Below are 18457 nucleotides of genomic sequence, written 5' to 3'. Positions count from 1 at the left end.
GGAGGGGATTGAAACACAAGTCACTGGGAATTCCCTGGCAGTCCAGTGGTTAGGACTCTGCACTCTCATTGCTGTGGCCCCAAGTTCAGTCCCTGGCTGGTGAACTAAGATCCCACAAGACACATAGCGAAAAAAAAAAAGAAAGGAGAAAAAAAAGTCACTCACCCAGGAGCCCCCAGGTGAGCAGACCAGCCACAACCCACAGTTCTGTCCATACCCCGCCTGGTCCACACTGGGGTCTGAACCCTGCCACTCCACCAGCCTGGAGGGTCCACATTGCCTCAACTTCCTGCCCAACAGGTGGGCAGGAAGGTACATGGACGGGGCGGGCAACCACAGGACATTGCTGGATCCCCCTGTGCCAAGTCTTTATCCTGGGGTGGCCTTGAAATCATCTCCCCTGAAGGGGATCCCCAAGGGCCCTACCCGTCCCATGTCTTCCCCTAGATCCAGCCCCTCCTGACCCTTCTCTGCTGGCCTCTGGTAGTGCCAGGAGCTTCCTGACCTTTGGAGAACTTCTCTGCAGGGCCAGCTGTCAACCCTCCCCCGAAAGATGGAAGCCATGGGCCAGATTCAGGGAACAGGGAGAAAGCTCAGCCCAGGGCTGGAAATCGCCCCAGTGATGTGCCCACTCCAGCCCGAGGGAGCCAACGGAAGCAGATAGGGTAGGGGGGCTGAAGAAACAGAACCAGGCACTGGTTTCTTGACATGAGAGAAGCCATTTCTGGTCTTAGTCGTTTCAGGATCTAAGCCTGGCCGTGATGTTCATCCCAGAACAGGTCTCAATAATTAACGAGCTTAAAGAAATAAAGGACTTCCCTGTTGGCTCAGACAGTAAAGAATCCATCTGAAAAGGGAGAGACCTGGGTTTGATCCCTGTGTCCAGAAGTTCCCCTAGAGAAGGGAAAGGCTACCCACTCCAGTATTCTTGACTGGAGAATTTCATGGACAGAGGAATATAGTGGGCTACAGTCCATGGGGTGGCAAAGAGTTGGATGACTGAGTGACTAACACTTTCATTAGGAACCAAAAGAATGCAGAGATGAAGGACTGTTTATCAAGCAAAAGAAGCAACAATGGCAAAGATCAGTCATAAAGACACCTCAGTTCTGGTAGTAAAGGTAAAGATTAGCCTGAAGCACTTTTTTATTCACATTTTTACCTTTTTGGGGGGCACCTTACAGCACACAGGATCTTACTTGTTACTTACTTACACACTTCTCTTACTACTTACTTACTTACACACTTCTCTGACCAGTGATTGAACCTGGGCCCCTTGCAGTGGAAGTGCAGGACCCTAACCACTGGACCACCAGGGAAATCCCCTGAAGCACCCACTTGAGCTATATGGCCAAATTTAAACCCCCCTTGAGGGCTAAACCATCAGATCAACTGAAACCTAAGGGGCGACAACACTGACCTTTTCTGACTTTCATGACTTAAATCAAATAAAGCTTGGTCTCTGTCTAAGGCCCCAAATCAGAGCCCTCCCAGACCCTCTCCCATTGTGGCTCTAGAGGCACAATCATGACCCCTGTGCCTGCCACCATCTCTCTCTGCAGCTGGTGTCATGACATCTACTTGGAGAATTTGACCTGCCCAGGGACCATTCTGCTGGCCTGAGTTCTCGTGGACTCTGAGTTGCTCTGATTTAATTTGTTTCCACGGGGCGCTAGAAGTTCCCGCCCCCTCCTCTAGCGTCTCTGGTGGGAGCAGCCATCGCCATCATGGTGCGGTAGGCGGTGAAGGGGATCTCTGCAGTTCAGGGTGCAGCCAGCAGCAGAACCCTAGCCTCCCTCACTTGCCATCCTCTGCACAAGCTTGGCTCTGAGATAAACACGGGCTTTCAATGGCTTCCTTGCAACAAGCTTCACACACATGAGCCAACTGCTGGGCAGGTCCATTCTGAGGCCACCAGCTGAAGGGATGGGACTCATGACTCCCATGGTTTATACTCCCCATCCCCTTCCCGCCCTGCTCAGGAAGCAGCATGGGTGTGTGCTAAGCCTCTTCAGTTGTGTCCAGCTCTTTTCAATACTATGGACTAGTCCACCAGGCTCCTCTGTCCATAGGATTCTCCAGGCAAGAAAACTGGAGTGGGTTGTCGTTTCCTCCTCCAGGGGATCTTCCCAACCCAGGGATCGAACCCATGTCTCTTCTCTGGCATCGCAGGCAGGTTCTTTACCACTGAGCCACCAGGGAAGCCCCTCAAAAAGCAGGCAAGAAGACGTCAGACACAGGGAGCCCTGGTTCTGCAGACCTACTGGGAGCACGCTCCTTGTAGCACTCGGCACTAACTTGCACCCTCCCCCCACCCCCAGTCACACTCCTGGAAGAAAAGGGGCTGAGTGCATGGCAGAGGGATGGGGTGCTCAAAGAGGGGAAGTGAGAGTTGAGTTGCTCAGTGAACCAGTGGGAGAGGTGGGGGTTACTGTGCGCCTTCATCAGTGTGAGTCTGCTACCACAGACCCAGTGCCTTAAATCAACAGGTGTTGTCATCTCATAGTTGTGGGCCAGAAGTCTTGATTGGCCTACCTGGGTCCTCTGCTGAAGGTCCCTCAGGAGGCTGCAACCCAGGTGCCAGCCCAGGCTGGGCTTTATTCGAAGGCTGGACTGGGGAAGGACCCAAGGCTAGGCCCTCTCACACGAATGGTGGGCTTCGCTGCCCGCTGGCTGTTACTTGCCACATGGGCCTGTCCAACACATGGACAAAGCTCACCACATCAGTCAGCGATGAAGTCAGCTGGACGTCAGTCTGTGCAGCCTACCCACCAACGTGACCTCCAGCACCTCCACAGCGTTCTGTCGTCAGAAACTGCCAGGAGGCCAGCCTGCTCTCAAGGGAGTAGGGAGCAGAGCGGGGGCTCCTTGGGGGCCTGCCTGCCAGACAAGGTAAATCACAGCACGTTAGTCTGCAGGCTCTGCCAAGGGTCAATGCTATTAGTAAATGATTGTGGGGTACAGAGACACTGGCAGGTGCTTTGTGAACAAACAGTGGTTCCCTGTGCCGTTAGCCAACAGATTGAGAAAGCAACCCAAGATGACCTGGGTCAGGGGGTAGAGGTCATCTCCAGAGCAAGGACCCTGAAGACACTGGGGAATTTGCCCTCAGCACAGAAGTGCTCTGGATTCTGAAAGGGCAGGTGTGAGTCCAAAGGGGGCTGTGGTTTCTATCTGGAAGCCTTAATCAGAAAGACTGGAACCGTTATCTCCCTGACAGCCTAACTGGGTAAAGGTTGGCTAGCTGAATGCTATTCACTGGTGCCCCGGAGCCTGCAGGGGGCCTCTGGCTCACCCCTCTTGGGGTCTGGAGGCCCTCCAGCACTGCATGAAAGCCCATTTCTTTTCCAGGTGGCACCCGCACTGGGTGCCCCTTTCCTGCCACAGGCTGACTGCGTTTTGCAATGAATCACAGGGGGATGTGCAGCTCAGAGTCCTGTCTCAAAGGGCTAACACCAGGTGCCCGTCATGGAGGACAATCACAGAACTGGAGAACCCTGAGTGGGTTCGACCACGCCACAGGCTGAAATCTACAGAGACTCTCAAAGTGGAAGTTGTTGATCAAAGACAGGTTAATTCCCTGGTGGTCCAGTGGTTAGGGTCCTGTGCTTCCACTGCAGGGGACATGGGTTCAACCCCTGGTTGGGGAACTAAGATCTCCTATGCTATGCTTCATGGCCACAAAAAAAGGAACACCCCCAAATAAAGGATGAAAAATAAACTTTACATAGTCTCAATTTTTCTAAAATTGGTTTAAAAGAAGGGGAATAGGGAGATGCATGGAACAGAATGCTGACCAGACCACCGGGAAGGAGGAAGTGGCTCAGAAGGACCCTCTTCGGAGCCACATTCCAGACCCAGAGTCTGGGTGACTGGGGGCAGAAGTGGCAAGGATACCTCCTCCACACAGGCCCAGAGCAGGCAGGGGGCCCACGTGTGACCTGACAGCCTCTCAGGAGGAGCAGAGGGACAGGAAACCCCTCCAGGCCAACTCCAGTTGTCTGGATGCCTGCAGCTCTTCAGAGACATCCCCAGCTGAGCCCCAAAATAGGGGCAGCCTCCAAGACCCCCCAGGGCTGTAGGGGCCGGGGACAACAGAGGAAAGAAGACACAAGAGGCCATAGAGGCCGTGATGCCAGTTAACTGCCAGGCAGGCCACCCCCATCCCAGCCAAGCAGAGAAGAGCAGGAGCCAGGGAAGCGGGTTTTATTTCCTTAAGGCCGGCAGCAGGCACATGCTCAGAGGCGTGTGTGTCATACAACGGTGCCTGTAAGAGGCACAGTGGCCCGCCCCACCCGTTTATGCCAGTCCCACAGCCAGGCTCCAGTGCCCTCCTAGGCCCCGCAGGTCTTGTGGCCTGAGCCCCTCCGGTGCCACGGCTGGAGTGCCACCCTCCCTCTCACCCACTCCTCCCTGCATGTGTCCTTGGCTGGCCTGTTGTGAGGACTCCTCTCGGACTAAGGGCGGGGGGCTGCATAAGGGCCCCTGATCAACACAACGGCAGCAGGGAGCTCCACTGGAGCATGGGGACCCAGGTTCTGCTGAAGCCTGGCTCTTGGGGCACCTTCTCTGAACCGTGCTGCAGGGCAGCACCTAGTGGCGCAGAGCAGCACTGCCACGCAGACGACTCAAGGGCGCCTTCTCCAGCGGCCGCACGGAGCGCAAGGGACCCTGGGGCTCCCCAGGCAAGCCATGCTGGAAACTAGGCCCCGAGTAGTTACTCCAGGGTGCCCACTAGAGAGCTGCTGGTGCAAAGGCAGCACTGGCGAAGGGAGTATGATGGGGTGGGGCTGGGGATGAGGCGGGGTTGGAACCCTGCTGAAGGCTCTAAGTGTTGTCAGGGAACTGGAGAGAAGGGGAGGTCCCAAGGCTCTTCATCCCCTTCCCCACGGAAGCCCCGCCTCGGCAAGAAGTGGAGATTCGGCCTTGTAGATACTTCCTTTACTGCACCCAGGCCCTGTGCCCACCACCACCACCCCCAATACAACCCCCAGACTGACATCTCCTCGAGGGCTGGGGGCACCGAGAGGGGCTGGAGGATCTGGAGAGCTGGATTAGAGGCCCTTCCACCACTGACTCTGGAGGAGTAGCTTTTCTCCAGAGTGGAGGAGCCAGGGAGCAGAGGCTCCCCCTCAGTTCTGAGCCCCATGCCATTCACAGACACCCCCCATGCCCCTACACCAAGATTCCACACACCTGGACCACATGGACAGCCTGAGGCTGCTGAACAGGCTCCGAACATGAAGGCTGCCAGCCCAGCCCTGGGCAGGTGTGAGGCATGTGTGTCCACCATGGCCAGTTCCATCATGGATGTGCTGCCCCCTCCCAGAGGTCCTGAGCTGATGTTGCCATGGATGCCCCCGGAGTGGAGCTGCAAGAGGGAGGAAGGGGCTGGGCTGGGGGCACTCGGGCGGTGCAGAGAAGACCCAGACCAGCCACCTCCTCTGGGGCAAAGCCGGGCCAAGCCCTCCCTAGGCCATGGATTCCGGGGCCCCATGGAGTACATCCTGCCTCCAGCTCCTGGGCCACATCAGGGTGACGGGGCCTCCCAGGGCCGAGGATGAAGCACCCTGGGCGGCCCTAGCGGAGGCTGCACTCCCCCTCCTGCAGCTTCTCCTGCTCCATGGCGCGCACCAGATCCTGCACGAACCGCATCTCGGAGGCCACTTGCTTGGCCAGTGCCTCGTAGCGGTTCTCCAGGCGGCTAAAGCGGCGCTTGAGCCCACTGGCCCCGAGCAGGGCGCCCTTGGCCTCCTCCTGTGCCTGCCGCTGCAGCGCCTCCGTCTTGTGCAGCTCCTGGCGCAGCCGCCGCAGGTCCTGGCCTAGGCTCTCATTCTCCTCACGGTACCAGGCCTCCTTCTCCTCGTAGATGGCTGTCAGCGCCTCTAGGTCCTCATGGAACAGGCGCCGGCTGTGCTCCAGCCCGCGCAGGCCCTCCTCGGCCGCCGCCACCTCCTCCAGCACCTTGGAGAAGCGCTCGAAGTTGATGTAGGTGTTGTTGGGGGGCATGCTCGAGTGTGACTTGATGGTGTACTCCTTGAGGCGTGCCGTCTTCAGGCGCCGCCGCTCTGGCTTCCGGCCGCTGTCCTCCCGCCGCACATTCCGCCGCCGGATGGCCTGCGGTGGGAGAGGAGGGGAGGAAAGGGCACCTTGGACTAGGGCCAACAGTGCAGCCCCCCAGGGCCATGTCTGGCCCTCTGCCCACGTTATATTGGCCCACAGCCCGGCCCATCTAACTACACATGGTCCTGGCCCTTTCCCACTGGTTGAGCTGAGACTTGATGGCAGACCACATGGTAACACCAGAGACCACAGAGCCAAAAGTATTCACTCTCTGACCCTTGACTGAAGCTGCCAAGCCTGACCTCGGCCTGGAGGTGATCACTTTTGAGTTCTGGGGAGGGCACCCTGCTGTGTGCAGAGGAGCCATGGACTCCAGCCAACAGTTCAATGAGACAACTCTGACACTACATTGACATACACCCTATGCCCACAGCATCTGGGCCCACTCCCGTGGGGACCCTCGCCCATGCTGGGGGCTGGTCCCAACTGCCATGCCTATGTGGGGGCAGCCCCACCACCTCACCTTGATCCAGGAATGCTCCAGGCTCTGGGCGATGGTCATTCTCCTCCTGGAAGAGCCCCCAGAACTGGTTAGTTGCATGTGTGCCGCCTTCACTGTCCTCCCCACACAGAGCAGGAAGGGGTGGTCCACGTGCTCCCTGCTGCAGCTCTGGCCCTCAGCCCCTCCTATGGCTGACTCAGGGCACCTTCCCTGGGCCACCAGCCTGACACCTGGTCCCTGAAGTCACTGTGCAGCCCAGCAGCAAGTTCCTGAAACAACCGTGCCAGTAGAGGCACAATTAAGCTCTCCCACTCTGTTTGGCTGGCCATAAGGAGCCCATCAAGGGGCTTGGGAATGTGAACGCCAGGGTTTCCATGTTTTCCACTAACAGCACTGACACCTGATGTTGGGGTCTCATAACTGAGACACCCAGATGAGGAGCCTGGGCAAGACTAGCCCATGGAAGCACCTCTGGGTGAATGAAAGCTCTGTGCTGCCAGAATATTTAGCTTTTTCTAGAGAAAAAATCAAACATTAATTTAGAATTTTATATGAAACCTCCTATCCTAAACACTGGCAACAAATGAAAAGCTTTGTAAGCAGCAGCTTCGAAAGAGGGCCAGCCTAGGCCTCCCTGTGCTATCTCCGCCCAGAACAGGAGCCACAGCCAACTCCCAGGTACAGAAGTGGCATCTCAGACGGACACGTTACTTGTCCTCGGCCACAGTGCCCATTCTGGGGGACTTGCCTGGCCCACCCTGCCCAGCCCAGTGCTCCTACTTGGGGTCTTTGACAAGTAGCCGGCGGATGAAGTCCTTGGCCAGCTCACTGGTGTTGCTGAAGTACTCCTCGTCAAAGTCGTAGTTCACAGCCGAGATGTTGGTCAGGGTCTCCTGCTTGGTTTCACCCAGGAACGGGGACGCACCACTCAGGCTAGGAGACGGACACCAGGCTCAGGGGGGCAGACGGGCCTGCGGTCACTCCATGACCAGGCTGCTGCCCAGGCCAGCACCCAGCTCCGCTATGCCCATGGAGGGGGCAGATGGGAAGGAAGGCTGATGCCAGGCCCCCAGCCAACCTGCACAAATGCGCCCAGCCGCCCAGAGGCAGTGAAAATCCACTGCCCAGCCAATGACGGGTGCTGAAATGAGTCAGCAAAATCTCTGCAAAACCTCAAAGTATCCCCATAAACTTAGTCTTAGGGGCTTGGTCTCAAAAGCCCCTTCCCTGAAGCCCTTAGTAGTTAGAGGCAAAATGGTTAACTGGGGGTGGGGGGCGGTTGCTGGGGGTTCCTGGCCGACACCGCAAACATCAGGTGTCTTTCCAGCGTGCTGCGCTGAGGCCACACCACCAACCTGGGCGTGTGATGCTGTGACTTTTTAGGTGAGAAATATGTATAGCTGGTTTTCACTCCCAACTACAGGCACACAAAACCCTTGTAACTTCCTAAAACCCAAGGCAGGAGCATCTATTGCTATAATATTTGGTCTTTGTTTCATTTCCTAAAACAACTCCAGAGAATAGAGATAAAAGAAGTGTCTTTTCTTGCTCATGACAAGCCCCTTCCAGCCACACCTGAGTTGGTACCAATGAGGTGACTGTGGAAAGGCCCTAAGGAGAGGGCTGCCAGTTGGGGCAGAGCAGTGGGGTCAGAGGGATGAACTTTCATCCTGCCTCCAACATCCAGAAAGTGGAGGGGCTGGAGGCTGAGTCCATCTCCGAAGGCCTGTGATTAACTCCACCACACCGAGGAGCTGCCAGCCCAAGGACAAGGGGACAACAGTCCCAGCCCAGAGCCTCGCGTGGTTACTTCACACGGTGAGGCCCTGTCTTTGGAACTCTCCTGAACACACTCTCTCCTGCACACTCTCACGCAGCTGTCCATCCATCCAGTCCCTGAGCACTGCAACAGGTCAGCACACTGAGGGTCCCGCATTCCACTTGTGACCCCTGCACAGAAGCCTCCCGACCCTCCTCCTGACCCAGCAAAGCCCTGGGAGGGCAGGTACTCACAGGATATAGGTTATGACGCCAATGCTCCTGGAGGAGAACACATAGAAGAGATGGGGTCAGCTCAGCCGCAGGCTCAGCACCCCAACCCCCAGAGTCCAAGACTGTCTAGCCAGGTGGGGGGCAGGCCTGTCCAGCCCCAGGGACCCTCTCCCTCCAGGGTCTGAACAGCCCCCACCAAGTCCCGCCTTCTGCTCCAAGGGTCTCAGGACTGAACACAGGCACCTCTGGCCATGGCTGCCTGTCCAGACTCAAAGTGGCCGGGGTGTGGGCAGGGTAGACACAGCACAAAGGCACCACAGACCACGCAGATGTGGAGCCTCTTGAGGCCTCCATGGCTGAGGGCAGACCTGGCAAACTCTTTCTATTAATGTAATGGGTGAGACAGTGAGTGTTTCAGGATTTTTGGGCTACAAACAGTCTCCGTCACACATTCATCTGTTTTTAACAACCCTTCAAAGATCTGAGAACCCTTCCTAGCTCACAGGCCTGGAGAGGTCAGCAACCCCTGTCCTAAGACAACAGTCTGTGCTGCCCCTGCCCCATGGCTCCAAGACCAGGAGGTTTCCCTGAAGAGAAGCAACAAAGGCGGCCCTGGACCCACCACCCTCACTCACCACATGTCTGCCTCCAGACCCAGGGGCTCATAGTTGACGATTTCAGGAGCTGTAGAGACAGGGAGACAGGGTCAGGTCCCGGATGTGCCCAAGGGGGCACCCTGGACACGGCCCAGAGGAGTAGTAGAGCCCACAGACAGGGTCAGCTCTTGGCAGGGAAAGCCAAGGTGGTGACTGCCCCAGGCCTTGAGTCCTCAATGCTCAGTGCTAGGGCACGATGGGAAACCTGAGGTCTGGGGGGCCTGCCTCCCCCTAAGCCAACTGGAAATGCTCCAGTGCCCCCAGGCCCACCCAATCCTCACCCACGAACTCTGGGGTCCCAAAGATGTTCTTGAACTCGTTCCCTGCCTCGATCTTGTGGGCAATGCCGAAGTCAATGAGCTTGATCCGTGGATTGGGCACATTCTTGTCCAGGAGCATGATGTTTTCTGGCTGGTGGGGGGAGAAGGCAGGGGGCTCTGCTGCTGCTGGCCCCATGTCTCAGGGAACAGCACTGGCCCAGCCCAGCATGTGGGGTGTGTGCAGGCTGACTCCCCTCCACAGGTCCAGCCCAGAGCCATCCATCTCCTCAACGCCCCCAGCAGGGACACCCTGGGAGAAGGGAAGTGGACCTTCTCAGCCCCGTCCTCACCCACGCTGGCCAGGCCCCTTCCTGGCTCTGTGCTGCGGGCCCAGTGGGCTACCTTGAGGTCAAAGTGGGCAATGCGCTTAGAGTGCAGATAGTGGACACCATCCAGGATCTGCTTGAGGAACTGGGTGGCCTCATCCTCGGTCAGCGACTCCTTCTCGGCCAGGAAGTCGAAGAGCTCGCCGCCTGAGACCAGCTCAAGGATGAGCACCACGTCCGTCCTGTTCTCAAAGATGTCGTGAAGTGTGATGATGTTGGGGTGCCGGATCTCCCGCAGGATGTTCACCTCCCGCTCAATCTCCTCTCGGCTCACTCCCCGGCGGCTAGACGACAGGCGGCGCTTCTTGATGAACTTGGCCGCATACTCCTTCCCGGTGCCCTTCTGCCTGCATTTCCGCACAATCGCAAACTGTCCACTGCAGGGACGGAAGGGACGGGAGGAGGGAGCAGGCGCTGAGAGAGACGCAGGACTCTGGGGACCTGGGCCACTTCCCAGGACAGTGCGTCCCAACCACCTCAAGAATGCACCCCTGGCAGCAGTGCTCCACGTGAGCACAAACTGGCACTGAACACAGTGGCTGCTCAGAGTGTGTGCAGTAGTGAAAGAACCAACATGGTTCCATGTTTACCAAAATGAAGCTGGACCCTATCATGGCAAGTCAGGTGGAATTTTATGCATTCTTGAAAGACGATTCTTTAGGCGCTGAGAGGACAGACCCCCATGAAGACCTCCTCAGTGAAGACAGCAGCAGAGGAACACAAGGAATGAGGTTATTTTAGGTAAAACAGAAAGGTACAGGATTTCCTTGATGGTTCAGTGGTTGAGAATCTGCCCGTCAATACAGGGGTCAGAGGTTCAATTACTGGTCCGGGAAGATCTCACATGCCATGGGGCAACTAAGCCCAAGTGCCAGAACTACTGAGCCCAGGTGCCCTAGAGCCAGTGCTCCTCAACAAAAGAAGCCACTGCAATGAGAAGCCTATGCACCACAATTAGAGTAGCCCCAACTCACTACAACTAAAGAAAGCCTGAGCAGCAACGAAGACCCAGCTCAGACAAAAATTAATTAATTAATCAAAAAAAAGAAAGGTACATGTTATCCCACATACAGAGGTATGCTGACATGTAAGAGGTTGCCACGGGTAAGAGGTCTGAAGGACACATGCCCGGCTATGAGCAGCAGATATCTCTGAAGAGTGGGACTGAGGGCAGTGAAGAGGGGTTTTTTCTTTTTATTAATATTTGATACGATTCTATATGATTCAACTCCTCACAGAACATTTCATCACAGTTTAAAATCTAAGAAAAGATAAAAAGCCACTGAGTTCAAAACGGCTTCAGAGTGAAAGAAGCACACACGTTTTCACAAGAGAGGAGGGAGGCTATGGAGAAACTGGAAGCCTGGTGCACGGTTAGGGGGAAAGCCAGATGGGGAAGCTGTGGTGAAAACTATCTGCAGGTTCCTTAAAAGGCAAAACATGGAATTACCTTCAGACTCAGGAATTCCACTCTACAAAAACTTGTACACAAATGTTCGCAGCACCATCATTCACAGCAGTCATAAAGTAGAGATAAACGCTGATCAGGGGATAGAGCATACACAAAATGTGGTCCCTCCACACACAGGAGCATCACTCAGTCCTGAAAAGGGGTGAAGCCCTGACACTTGCTACAATGTGGATGGACCCTGAGAATATGATGCTCAGTGAGAGAAACAGATGCCGAAGGACACTCAGTGTATAATCAGTGTATACATCCCAGAGAGTGGGTTTCTGGTTGTCAGAGGCTGAGGAGGCGATGAGGGTGACTGATCATGGGGACTGGGCTCCTTTTGGGATGAAGAAAACGTTCTGAGACTATTTAATGGTGATGGTTGTAAAACTGTGAATATATGGAAGATTGTTAAGTTGTACAGTTTAATAGAGTAAACTGTATGGTGTGTGAATTATATCTCAAGACAGCTGTTATTTGAAGAGAAAGAAACTATTTACTGTCCTCCAGGGAGCTGTCCAATGTCCAAATTCTTTTGCTGTCTAGGAACTTAGCTATGTTAACTTGCTTTCACTCAGGAGTTGAGTGAAAAAGGCCAGAGGATAATTATTTTAAGCTTTACAGGCCATATGGTCTCTGTCACAATTTGTGTGTGTTTTTACAACCCTTTAAAAAAGTAAAAAACCATCCTACGTTCATGAGTGGACCATACTGAACTAGGCGAGGGCTGGATGTGGCCCACTGGCTATGGGTCACTGGGTCATGTGAAAGTAAAGACTAAGTCTAAGACAGAAGGCACACAAGAGACCTCAACCAGGTACCCCCAGGGGTCAAGAGAAAGGAGACAAGGTGACTATGTGACAACTCACAGAAATGGGACCAAGTGTGTAGAGGAAGGAGCAGCAGAGATGTGCCCTGGGGACAGGTGGGTCTCCTCAGCTGGTGATAGCACAGACAGGACAGGCAGAACAAGAGACAGATGAGTGAGGGTGTCTTTGCCCAGCCAGTCGGGTCTTCAGAAAACCCAAGGAACCCAGTAAGCGGACCTTACTAGGACACTCAGTACCAGGTGCAGCTGGCAAGCATCTAAAGCCGCTATACACGTGAGCATCAAGGCACAAAGGCACCACAGCAGGCTGCTACAGACATGCTCTGTGCCCACTCAGGCAGGTAAGGTCAACGTAGGCAGGTGGGAAGTGCAAATTATCACCAATCAAGGTGAGCTAAATAATGGTCCACATCTGAATCCCTGGGACCTATGGGCATGTCACCTCATGGGGCAGAGGGGCTCTGAAGACAGAATTAAGGCCCCTGAGATGGGGACGACCCTGGACTCCCCAGTGGTCCCAGTGTCATCACAGGGTCCTCATAAGAGGGAGGCAGGAGGGTCAGAGGCAGAGAGAGACGAGAGATGCTGCGCTGTTGGCTGAAGATGGAAGGAGGGGCCGCGAGCCAGGGATGCGGCGCCTCTAGAAGCTGGAAAAGGCAGGAGCCTCCGGAGGGACCAGCCTAGCAGATTCATTTTAGACTTCTGACTCCCAGACCTTGACGTAAAACATAGGTATTCTTCTCAGCCACTAAACTGTGGTAATTTGTTATAGCAGCAACAGGAAACTCATACACTAGTTTAAAAGCCAAGAGCACAGTCAGATGAGAAATGTCAAGTGTCCCTGATCAGGCCTCCCCCCAATCCCTTAAATCCACCGCAACGGTCCCCTGGGTATGTTGTGCTCCTGACCCCATCAACATCTTAGCTAACACTCCTCACTCCTGAAATGTCTTTCCTTCTCCCCTCCGCCTACATCAACCAGGCAAATTCTTCCAGGTCCACCTCCCACCCCACAATGACACTCCGACAGTAATGACATTGAATGCCGAGTGTTTGCTGCCTATTACGAACACTCTAGGCCTGAATGTGTGTCCTAATTCTCAAATACAAGGATTTCTTCCCCTCTAGTTTTATTCTAAGATGAACCAAAAAACTAACAAAGAGTTCATGGCAGGGGGGAGGTGAAACTTTCCTAGTCGTCTAATGGCTAAGACTCTGCACTCCCACCGCAGGGAGCCTTGGTCTAAGAACTAGATCCCACATGCTGCAATGAGGTTCGAGGATCCCACGTGCTGCAAGACCTGGCAGAGCCAAATAAATAATATATTCTCTTTAAAAATAAAAAGTTCATGGGAAGGGAAACAAAGACACTATTAGTGCTAAACTGTGTCCCCCAAAATCCTAATCCCTAGGACCCCCAAATCTGACTACTGTGATTTAGGGCTTTCGAAGAGGTAATTTAGTAAAAATGAGGTCACTGGCGCTCAGTTGCTCAGTTGTGTCTGACTCTCTGCGACCCCATAAACTAGCCCGCCAGGCTCCTCTTGTTCATGAGATTCTCCAGGCAATACTGGAGCAGGTTGCCATTTCCTCCTCCAGGGAATCTTCCCAACCCACGGATGAAACCTGCATCTTCGGCACTGGCAGGCAGATTCTTTACCACTGAGCCACCAGCGAAGCCCAAGGTCACTGGGGTGGATCCTAAACCAACAGGGTTAGGTGTCCGTATAAGAGGAGGAGGTTAGGACACAAATGCGCACAGAGGGAGACCATGTGAGGACACAGGGAGAAAGTGGGCATCTACACACCAGTGAGAAAGGCCTCAGGGGGAACCAAGCCTGCGACACCTTGATCTTTGATATCCAGCCTCCAGCAGCCTGAGGAGACGAATGCAGACACACTCCGTGACACAGAAACCAGGCTGACGTCCACACTGACCAACCGCAGACTAATTTATCTCCCAAGATTGCCCAGGTGACTTGACTTGGGAGAACCCTCCATACACATCCACACAAAAATACTCACTCCCATTTTATTCAGCCCATGACTAGGCTGGGCTTAACTCAAAGCAGAAGCCAGACGCCCACCTCTGGCTCCAACACACCTGTGCTTTGCGATCAGCAGGGCTTAGTCTCAAGGCCTGAGTCCTGCCTGGCCACCTTCAGTCTACATGGCCTTGGGCAAGCTGATTTCCTGCTCTGAGCCTCAGTTTCTTCATCCACAAAATGGGGATGATACTGGTCCTGCCTGGTAGAGCCTTTCACAGATGAATGGGAGTGTAACAAAAAACAGCCCAGGACTCAGATGGCCAAACAACATCTACAAGTTCTACAGTTGCAGCACAGTATGCACAGTGTTCCAGGGCATTAATCCTTCACCTCGTGTGTCTCTAAGAATGTTCTAGATCATTACATAGGGCAGCACTGTCCATGATGACAGCCACTGGCCACACGGAAGCTGTCCAGCCCATTCAAACTGAGGTGTGTTGAGCATACAAGACACACCCGAATTCAAAGGCTTCACATCAAAAACAGGTAGTAAACTATTTCATTGAAAATTTTTATAGGAACTTCCCTGGTGGTCCAGTGGCCAAGACTCCACGCTCCCAATCCAGGGGGTCTGGGTTCCATCCCTGGTCAGGGAACTAGATCTTGCATGCCACAACTAAAAAAAATCCTTAGTGCTGCAATTAAGACCTGGAGCAGCCAAATAAATAAATATTTTTAAAATAATAATAATAATTTTTATAATGAATGACAACCAAAATGATAATAGTTTGACCTAACAGGTTAAATAAAACACATTATAATAAAATTATTAAAGTTGACAGCTACCAGAGAATTTCAATAAAATGTCTTTATATAAGTTGCCATGTTCTTTTTAATGGCTGCATAATATTCTGTTGACAAGGTAGTGGTGCTGTGATGGTCACTGAAAAGACTCCATCTTCTGCTCACATAAAGTCCTTACAGTGACTCTCCCCATCCCTAGATCTTAGGTCTACGTATATGCTATACCCACAGAATTAACTCCTATGAGTGAAATCAGTGGGTTAAACGGAACATATATGATAGTTTTACTGACTACTGCCCAGTTACTCTCAGCAGAAGGCCCGAACATTTTCAATAATAGAGTCTGAGATTTCCGTGGGGGTGGAGGAGATGGTCTGCATTCCCTGCCGCTCTACCAGAGGAAATTCCTAAAGGAGGGACTTCAGAATCCCAAATGAGCCCCACGAGCTCTCTCAGCAAAAGCCTGATTAACAGCTCAGTTATTTACATTCCCTTCTGGTGACATCATCGGGCCAGCCAAGGCGGCTCCGGGAAGGCCAGCCAGCAACAAACTCACCAAATAAGGGTTGAGGCTCGACAGAAAAAAGGATGGTGGCTGGCAGGTCTGAGGCTGGAGAGCTCCCAGGGGATGCTCCCAGGCCTGGCCTGGCAGGAAATCAGCTGCCCGGCTGGATTGGGAAACCTCTGCTCTTTCCCACAAGAATGCTAACAATGCGCCAGGGTGTGGGCCGGGACAGGAGGCCCAGGAGGCTCCACCGCCTCCCACAAGAGAGGTTTAAAGACACAGACAGACCTTTACCAACATCTACTGCTCTCATGCCATAGGCCAGGCACTGTATTAGGTGCTGTTTGGACTTGATCATGTTTTTATTCCCAAAGGAAGTGCACAGGGGATGTTGGAACAAGAATTCCAGGCCCAGACTGGCTGCCTCCAAAGCACAAACTCATCCCACAGCGCATCCTGACTAATCCCTGCTTAGGGAGAGCAGGAGGAGAGGACATACCCCAGAAGACCCCACAGTGGATCGGGTCTCCCCCTCCTCGGGGCCCCATCAGAGGTGACTACTCACCTTCCCAGCTCCTCTCCCATCTCATAGTGATCTTCCACATCCTCCTGCCTGAATGTTGACATGGTGGTCGGTTTGCCTTCCAGCGTCTTCCACTCCAGTACAAACCTGGTCAGTGGTCAGGGAATAGTACCTCACGGAGTCCTCTCGCCGTGACTCTGGAGGAGACAGAGAAATAGCAAAGGACTGAGATGCCAGTCATTACCTCTGGGTCAAAGGATCGATCAGCATCCCCCAAATAGGTTTCAGATCCACCATGCTGAAATTCCACCTTCCCGGTGGAAGGCACTTGCATTTGGTGGGTGGGGCACTTTCATGTGTCATCTCATTTAGATACCACACTGCCCCAAGGTTCAGTGTTAGCCCAGCTTGTGCCACTTACACCCCCGTAACTCCCAGGAGCCATAGATCTGCGGTTCTGCACACAACACCCCAGTCTTTTTCTGCCTCTTCCTTCTAGGCTCCTCCCAATCTCATCCATAGACCCCAAATTCCTATAAGTTCTCCCACGCTCTTCACACCCCAAACCCTGGGACACCCTGATTGTCTGCTAGACTTCCAACACACTCCCATCTCCCTGTACCTCAGCAAGCTTAACCCCTCCTCCTCTTACCCACTGCCCCCACAAGCCCTCCCCTCCTCGGCTGGTCTCTAAGACCCTCTCTGGCGCTGGGCTTACCCCATCTCTTACCCCCGCCTTCCTGAATTTCCCAGGAACTGGACAATGGCTTCCAAGCTCCTAACCCATTCTTGCGCCCTCTGCCCTCCGCCGTGCTAGCAAAGTTAACTTCCTCCTCCCCCTTCCTCGAAGACACCTCTTTCAAGTTTCAAAGGCCCCCGCCCCAAGCTCCACACCCTCAACGGAACCCCGCAAAGGGCCACATCTGAATCTCCTCCATCCTTCGCCCCCAACCTTCTCACAAGCTCCGAGGCAGACCCCTACGACTTCCTTCAGAGACGCCCCCAAGATTCCCCCAACCCCTAACTTCCCGGCTCCAGCGTCCCAGAGGCCGCCACGCCCCTCACAGGCCCCGGCCCAGATCCTTCTCCCGTCCAGTCATCCCACGAGTCCCCAAATGTCCCCCCTACTACGTCCCCCAGGATCTCCTCCCCCGGCATCCTCGGACCAAGTTCGCTCCGCACCCTCGGCCCCGCACCGCGGACCTGTCCCTCAGCCGCGTTGGCGAGCACCCCGTCCGCAGGCCCCGCCGCCTCGGCCGCCGCGACGCGCAGACCTTTGCATCGTCACCGCGCCCGCCAGAGCCCGCCCCCGAGAGGTGGATCCCACTGCCCATTGGTTAGCACACACACCGCTCGTGAATTCCCGCCCACCGCCTCCTTTCAGGCCCCCGCACACGGGCTTCCGGCCCTCCTCACCAAAATGAGGCCTCACGTTTGGTACAGGCTCACAGCTGATTGGCTGCAAAGAACGTCGGTCAAATTTACGGAAGTCGGCCTCCCGACTTCCGGTCCCTGAACCGCCCCGCCCCTTCTCCTCTGACCGGGGTCCTGAAGCTGGGAAGTAGGATGCTGAAGTCCTGCATCCCCATTCCTGCCTTCCTTGGGCATGAAATACGTGAATCCTATGCCCAAGTTCTCTCATGACAGCTCCTGAGCCGGACCCTGGGGCTGCTTCAGTCACAGGAAGTTTTCTCCTTTGTAAAATGTTAGGGGTGCTAAGTTGCTTCAGTTGTGTTCGATTCTGCATAGCTCGCCAGTCCCCACTGTCCATGGGATACTCCAGGCAAGAATACTGGAGTGGGTTGCCATTTTCTTCTCTGGGGGACCTTCCCGACCCAAGGATCAAACCTCAAGTCACCTTCCATTGGCAGGTGGGTTCTTTACCACCAGCGCTACCTGGGAAGCTGTTAGCCATATTGCAAATACATAAAGATTCAAACTAGGATAGGTGTTGCCATTAAATGCTTGAGGATTGTTTTGACTCCTTTTAGGCTTAAGATACATAAGAACTGGCATTGATTGAGCCTTACTGCATACCAATCAACAACGTGAAGTAAAATATTTTACTAGTTCTATACTTAGGGAAACAGACCCAGAGAGATTAAAGTAACCCACCCAGAGTCACACAGCCAGTAAAGGCATTAACTGATATTCCTTCCCAGAGAGGCCTGAACCCAAAGCCCACGCTGAACCACTTCAGATACCGTCTGACACAGGCCATCCTCTGGTCGTGATAGTCCCAACCTCATGCAATTCCACTTCACTTCACCACGACTTCCCTTCTTCGCCTCACACCTCATCCTCGCTTAAGCGCTGACACTAAAACTCTTCTTCCTGCCTGGGGACCACCTTCCTCCACTAAACCTAAAGCACACTTCACAGCTAAAGCAGCACTTTCTCTCACATTCATTCACTTTTCCCTATTATTTTCTCATTAATCTGGTACATTTGTCCCCACTAAAGAACCAACAGTGACACATTAACCACTCCCTACTA

General features: G+C 54.1%; 1 protein-coding gene across 6 annotated transcripts; it reads right to left on the bottom strand.

Moving 5' to 3' along the window:
* Window positions 1-1107: 1107 nt before the first annotated feature.
* DAPK3 (death associated protein kinase 3) lies at window positions 1108-17277 on the bottom strand. 6 transcript variants are annotated; one of them, XR_010660873.1, is made up of 10 exons: window positions 17165-17277; window positions 16004-16158; window positions 9876-10236; window positions 9495-9624; window positions 9193-9241; window positions 8579-8605; window positions 7346-7498; window positions 6587-6632; window positions 2536-6117; window positions 1108-2207 (listed from the first exon to the last, which is right to left on the bottom strand). XR_010660873.1 is itself a non-coding variant. In XM_065918035.1 (9 exons), exons 2-9 carry the CDS (start codon window positions 16063-16065, stop codon window positions 5581-5583), a joined length of 1365 nt encoding a protein of 454 aa, XP_065774107.1. In that variant the 5' UTR covers window positions 16066-16158; window positions 17165-17277; the 3' UTR covers window positions 1108-5580. The 6 variants fall into 6 exon arrangements, 5 of the variants coding, with proteins under 5 accessions (XP_065774107.1, XP_065774108.1, XP_065774109.1 ...); XM_065918035.1 differs by having other exon boundaries at window positions 1108-6117; XM_065918036.1 differs by having other exon boundaries at window positions 1108-6117; window positions 17144-17241.
* Window positions 17278-18457: the final 1180 nt, after the last annotated feature.

This window comes from Muntiacus reevesi, chromosome 1 (genome assembly GCF_963930625.1).
Source record: "Muntiacus reevesi chromosome 1, mMunRee1.1, whole genome shotgun sequence".
NCBI lineage: Eukaryota > Metazoa > Chordata > Mammalia > Artiodactyla > Cervidae > Muntiacus > Muntiacus reevesi.
Note: the sequence above shows the minus strand (reverse complement) of the source record. Positions and strands in the feature narration are given on the sequence as shown.

What these genes read in the sequence shown, in the direction of transcription:
- DAPK3 (XM_065918035.1), bottom strand. Translation starts at nt 16,065, where the DNA reads ATGTCAACATTCAGGCAGGAGGATGTGGAAGATCACTATGAGATGGGA. An exon ending in TTGCCCACTTTGACCTCAAG is followed by an intron (nt 9,625 to 9,875) that starts GTAGCCCACTGG and finishes TCCCCCCACCAG; the next exon opens with CCAGAAAACATCATGCTCCT. An exon ending in GGTCTGGAGGCAGACATGTG is followed by an intron (nt 8,606 to 9,192) that starts GTGAGTGAGGGT and finishes GTTCTCCTCCAG; the next exon opens with GAGCATTGGCGTCATAACCT.